We start from the raw sequence: 6,330 nt of genomic DNA on the forward strand, positions 1-6,330 counted from the left end.
AATCACACTGAAAAATAAACCCCTGACAGCCACGGATATAAGTATATCATTTATATAATGATAAGTATATCATTTATAATAAGCATATCATTTATCCCAACCAAGGTCACGAGTAGTCCCCGGATGGAGCTAAACGCATATAAGAATGGCGTGAAAAGGCCCTTTAGAAAACGGATAGGTGGTAAGCTTCTCTCGACTGTGCTGTCTCAAACAAACATATCAATTAATACAGGCTATGCCATTCCCAAAAGTCTTATCGTTTACACTTGATTAATAATTCGATTTCTAAAAGCAGTAGCCTAAGCAAAGAGAAATACATTTTCATGCGACAATATAAAGGAGATGAATGAAAAAATGAAAGCAGATTGAAATACAGAGGAAAACATTTTAATTTGGTTTTCCTTTGAATAATAAATAGCACTAACTCGCCAGTATAACAACACTAGCGCGTTTAATTTACAATAAGATATAAATTAGTAAAAGTACTCTTGTTAACAAGATTCTGTAACTTTCAAATACGTTTCAAATAAAAACGGGAATAATGTATTTACAAAACAATGTTCAGTGTCCATTGCAATACAACTTGCATAAATTATAGGCAGCATTGTCCATCATTAAAAAAATAAATATCAAATGTATCAGATTCGTCAGGTTCCTCAGCCCCATCTCCAGACCTCATACATCCTTTACAAATAAGATACAGCAGGCCTTATATTATCTTCACATAAAGTATAGTATACCTAATAGTATCTTCACATAAAGTATAGTATACCTAACATTGACTTTACATAAAGTATAGTATACCTAACATCGACTTTACATAAAGTATAGTATACGTAATATTATCTTCACATAAAGTAGAGTATACCTAATATCGTCTTCATATAAAGTATAATATACCTAATATTGTCTTCACATAAAGTATAATATATCTAATATTATCTTCACATAAAGTATAATATACCTAATATTCTCTTCATATAAAGTATAATGTACCTAATATTCTCTTCATATAAAGTATAATGTACCGTGGCAATGAAGCAGATGCATCCTGAGAAATAACGTCTTCCAAAATCATCACATAAAGCGGGACATTTACTGAGCCAGTCAACGCACATCTCATGAAAACGAAAGTGAAATGATAGAATAAGTCCGGGTTAATTCATCCCCCAACCCTGAATCAGGTTTAATTAATCCTTCGGGCCTGTCTCTGAGGAGAACAGCTGTAGTGCTGCAGACCAGGCGTCTTGTCTGAGGAGCAAGATGCAGCTCTCCCCTTTAGAGAAAGGTTAGTTAGGTTAGTGTTAAGACCAGGGTGCAGGGGTGATGGCTCGGGGCTTTAGTCAAAGCAATTGTGACACCTACCTATAGACCTGAATCAGAACCTCACCTTTAGCCCACAGAGTTTGTCCTAAAGTCCTTCCCAGGTTGTATTGAGTAAGAGCTGAAGTTGCAGAGGTAAATAAAGGTCTTAAATAACAAGAAAGTGGCCCACCAGTCACTGATACTATAATAAAAAATTTCACAACTGTTGTTAAAATAAAACATGATGTTATCTAATTATTGTGTAACCAATTCTAAAACCCCATCATTTGTAGTCCATAATAACCAATCCAACTAAAGTGATATTTTTAAGTAATGCTGCGCTCCTACTGTGTGAGCGGGTCTCAAGACGTTCTGTTAATAGAACCTCTGTTTATGACAACAACATATCTCTGCTTATTGCCCTGAGAGACAGTCTGACACACAGGCCGACAGTACAGCTACCGCCAACTCAGGCCTACACTAGCACTGATTACACGGAGGCCTTCATAAGCCTTCTGCTTAGGGACAAACAGGTATCTGTTTCAAAACATCACATATTCAGTCAAAGGCCAATGAAGTGAATTCAAAATGCATAAAATACAAGTCCTTCTTTTGAAACTACAATTGCATGTTACGTACCTTTCTTAGAGTATAAATGTGAGGGTCTGAACTGTTCACTGTGGTTAGCGTTCGTTTTAAGCAGAGAGTCAGTGGTGTGTTTATGCATGGTGCTGACCTCAGCAGCAGTCTGTGTGAGTCCGTCGTTAGCAGAGTTATATTGCACAATCCCTTGACCCTGCAGCGGGCTGAAGTTGCCATAGTTTGTGTAATTACTGTAAAACGGAGACGTGTAGTAGATGGGTCGTCCTAGGATGGAAGAGGCGGAGTACACAGCGCCAGGGACGGCCGGGGAGGGGGTGGAGGTTAGAAGACCGAGGGATGGACAAGTCTGCCCCGGGTGATGCTGCTGCTGCTTCGGGTCTGAAGTAGCGATCTCCGCTAACGACCACAGTTTGGGTTTGACGGCTGGATTGTGACGACCTGAGATTCGGCTGTCAAGACATGATTTGTTGTTTTCCCGGTGGTGATGGTTTAAGACCGAGGCCTCAAGCCCTGTTAGTGGCGATGATGTCACAGGTTTAGGTGACAGGCTTCGGTGTCGTTCATCATTCTCCAGTTCGTGATCATCATCATCATCATCCTCACATTTGTCCTTAGTATCTGACCCAGACTCACAGACCAGGTCCCCGATTCGACAGCTCACCTTATCCCCATCAGACTCCGCTGAACAAGAATGGTCTGTAAGGGTATCAACCTGCAAACTGATACCTGAAAAAATAAATAAAAAGAGATTGAGACGAAGTAATTACCATATAATAACCATGGCATTCGACATTATTAGGATTCATATTATTATTGTTAATAATAATAATAATAGTAATCCTAATAATGTCGAATGCCATGGTTATTGTTAATAATAATAATAATAATAATTAGAACTCGTTCCGTATTATGCCTTCCCATCTCTGTCATCATGTCGTTAATCATCTGTGGATAACTGTCAATAAAAACCAGCACCGCGCAGCTCGCGCCGTTAACTGGGTCATGGGTTGGGTCTCGTGGTTTACCTTCATCCTCCGCGGACGTCTCGCTGTTGTCAAGATTTTTCTCCAAGCGGTCATCATTCCTCTCTCCGTCTCCATCGTCCTCATCCTCACTCTTATTCCGGGGAGCCCACGTCATCTTGTTCTCCTTCTTCAACCTCCTCCTGGCGTTGGCGAACCAGGTGGACACCTGCGTCAGGGTCATCTTAGTAATGATGGCCAACATGATCTTCTCTCCCTTGGTGGGGTAGGGGTTCTTCCTGTGCTCCTGTAGCCAGGCCTTCAGCGTGGCGGTGGCGTCTCGGGTCGCGTTCTTGCGGTAGGCCGGGTCGTTGAGCTGGTAGGGGTATCCCGGGCTACCGTAGGGGTGGTAGCTGAGCGCCCCGGCCATGCCCTGCGCGTCGTAAGGAGAGCTCTGGAAAGGAAAAATGATTTTTAACGTTTTTTGTTCTAATTTATCATTTTGTTAATAAATATTGAAAACTGTAAAACACAACTAAACACAACAGGTTGTATATTGTGGTTGTGTGTGTAGAGAGTTAACTTAATGTGTAATGTGAGTTGGGTCTATATACTGCGTGTATTACACTGATCATTATCGGGTTGATTCATCGCATTGCATTATGCTAAATAAATGATAAATGATGCATCGTAATTGCACTAATTTCCAGTAATCACCGCCTAACTTCCTGCTTTTCTTTAGCTAGATTAGTTTTGTTGTCAGAGAGAGAGACGTGTTAGCATATCATTGCTTTACAGCATCACAAATCCAATTAACTACCCAGCGTATGTGCACCTTTTATAAACGCTTAGAGAACCATGTCATTAGCATTGTAATTCCTCTTTTCATGTTCAAATTTCGCTTATTTCATTTAATATACATTCCAAGAATTTAAATTGCATATATAGTTTGTGACTGTAAAAATGGAGAACAAACTTCATATATTTTATTTCCCATTGGGAGGGTTTGATATTAGACTACAGGCTAATTCCAATGAAGGCCATTGGCTTACATCATATCATTCTTTATGGGGGGCATTTTCCCCTAAATGAAGTCCACTCAATTAGCCATGCACTGTGTTAACGGGCCCACGAAAACACACATCATATTTACAGAAAGAAGAAACACAATAAAAAGCCTACAACTTTCACACACGATAGACAATATAATGTACCACTTGATGATTTATCGTTGTGATAAATGCACTGCTTTCTCCGAACAATGTTCGAATACATAATGGCGTTCAGGATCTCATCCATTTTACCCTTGAACTGTACAACCCATTAGACCCGCTCTGAAACGGTAGCTCTCTGCACGCTGCACGCAAATACTCTACTGTTGGCTAATAAACGACAAAAAAAATTAGAGCTAATTATTTTCGACCAGGCTGTCCCTCCCGTATGCATACTGACACAAGTTGTGTAACGAATAAGTGGAAGTAGAGTATATACCATGTAGGAAGGGAATCCCGTGGCAGGGTCTGTGGAGTATGGCATTGGGCTGGAGAAGCCGCTGGCTGAAGCCGTGAAGGCAGCAGCTGATCCGGGGTAAGGACTAAAGGCTGATCCACTGGACGACCTGGCCAGCTCGTCGCTCCTCGGGGCAGCCAGGGCTGAAGCCCCGTAAGCCGGGCAAGAGTAGAGAGCCAGGGAGCCCGGCGGCTGGTAGAGGTAACCCTGGGGGTAAGACATGCCTCACTGAGAGTCTGTTGCTGCTGATTCCAAAGAGGAAAGCACGGAAAATTGACTTCTGTAGAATAATGAGCTCACTAAACAGATCTTCAGACAATTCAAATAAAAATAATTAAAAAGCGACCCCCAAATTATCAGTAAAGTGCCCTGCACATAGAGGCAGGCGACGTCTCGATCCCCTAGCGTCCGATGTTTTTAGTAGCCTCAACTCTGAAGTGAGGAGTTGGAGGAAGGAGCCAGTGGAGTTCTGAGAACGGTGGAAAACACGAGCTGTCACTCAGCTGATCTGAATATTCCATCTCCGCCCTCTGAAATGGAGCCCTGGCTGGAACAACACGGAGAGGACAGTGGAGGGGGAAGACATTCACTGGCACACGGTTCTTTAGTCTGCTGCAGCTGCGCATATTGTGGAAATTCACTTGTTTTAATGACAATAACGTTCCCATGCTCAAACATCCAGGCAGTATTTATTGCGCAAACTTCTTGTCAACTGAAATAAAAAAATATTCAGTGACTGAACATAATTTTTTATGACAGTAATATTTAATATTATCCAGGTTTTTCTTCCTTGTCAACTTGCAGTTGATAATTGCGTCAAGTGGAGTATTAGAAAGATGGGGTTCAGCTATAGCACCGAGTGTGTGTCTGTGTGTCTGTGTGTGTGTGCCTGTCTCTCTGTGTGTGTGTGTTTGTGTGTGTGTGCAGTGTGCCGGTCGGCCTGAGGGAGGTGTAACCCACTCCTGCAGCTCGTCGGACACCAGTCCATATTGGGGTTGATCTCCAGGCTCTGGCTCCCTCCTGGCTGGTCTCTCCTGGTCCTCAAGTCAACAACGAACTACACTATTATTTCACTGATTTCAAGTGTTATTGGAGACGTCTGTTGGACGTGGATACATGTCGAGGCCATATGTAGATTAACAATTAACAATGACAGTTTCATGTTTAAAAATGCTGAATGGTATCATCATCACCATCAATAATCATTTATTTGTCAAAAACAAAATACCAGTTAAGAGATGACTACAGTGATATGATTCACATAGCGTACGGTGGTAGTTTTTGGGTACAATATATCTTAGATTAAATTAAGCAATAATTTACCAACTGAAACTTTTCAACAGTCAAAAATGTCAAAGCCTCTGTCCAGCCCTAAATCTGTCCTGAAACTGAACATGTCAAAGCCTCTGTCCAGCCCTAAATCTGTCCTGAAACTGAACATGTCAAAGCCTCTGTCCAGCCCTAAATCTGTCCTGAAACTGAACATGTCAAAGCCTCTGTCCAGCCCTAAATCTGTCCTGAAACTGAACATGTCAAAGCCTCTGTCCAGCCCTAAATCTGTCCTGAAACTGAACATGGCAAAGCCTCTGTCCAGCCCTAAATCTGTCCTGAAACTGAACATTTCAAAGCCTCTGTCCAGCCCTAAATCTGTCCTGAAACTGAACATGTCAAAGCCTCTGTCCAGCCCTAAATCTGTCCTGAAACTGAACATGTCAAAGCCTCTGTCCAGCCCTAAATCTGTCCTGAAACTGAACATGTCAAAGCCTCTGTCCAGCCCTAAATCTGTCCTGAAACTGAACATGTCAAAGCCTCTGTCCAGCCCTAAATCTGTCCTGAAACTGAACATGTCAAAGCCTCTGTCCAGCCCTAAATCTGTCCTGAAACTGAACATGTCAAAGCCTCTGTCCAGCCTTAAATCTGTCCTGAAACTGAACATGTCAAAGCCTCTGTC

At 42.0% G+C, this 6,330-nt stretch overlaps 1 protein-coding gene across 1 annotated transcript; it reads right to left on the bottom strand.

The window, feature by feature from the left end:
• Positions 1-265: 265 nt before the first annotated feature.
• irx2a (iroquois homeobox 2a) lies at positions 266-4,859 on the bottom strand. The gene is made up of 3 exons (XM_035765833.2): positions 4,362-4,859; positions 2,934-3,324; positions 266-2,634 (listed from the first exon to the last, which is right to left on the bottom strand). The coding sequence occupies exons 1-3, from the start codon at positions 4,599-4,601 to the stop codon at positions 1,937-1,939; spliced, it is 1,329 nt and encodes a 442-aa protein (XP_035621726.1). The 5' UTR covers positions 4,602-4,859; the 3' UTR covers positions 266-1,936.
• Positions 4,860-6,330: the final 1,471 nt, after the last annotated feature.

Source organism: Oncorhynchus keta, unplaced genomic scaffold (genome assembly GCF_023373465.1).
Source record: "Oncorhynchus keta strain PuntledgeMale-10-30-2019 unplaced genomic scaffold, Oket_V2 Un_scaffold_2537_pilon_pilon, whole genome shotgun sequence".
In the NCBI taxonomy this organism is placed as follows: Eukaryota; Metazoa; Chordata; class Actinopteri; order Salmoniformes; family Salmonidae; genus Oncorhynchus; species Oncorhynchus keta.

Bases quoted from the DNA above. Each gene is read 5' to 3' on its own strand.
- irx2a (XM_035765833.2), bottom strand. From the start codon at position 4,601: ATGTCTTACCCCCAGGGTTACCTCTACCAGCCGCCGGGCTCCCTGGCT. The intron at 3,325-4,361 runs GTATATACTCTA...TTTCCTTTCCAG, and splicing joins CGGGATTCCCTTCCTACATG to AGCTCTCCTTACGACGCGCA. The intron at 2,635-2,933 runs GTAAACCACGAG...TTATTTTTTCAG, and splicing joins GACGTCCGCGGAGGATGAAG to GTATCAGTTTGCAGGTTGAT.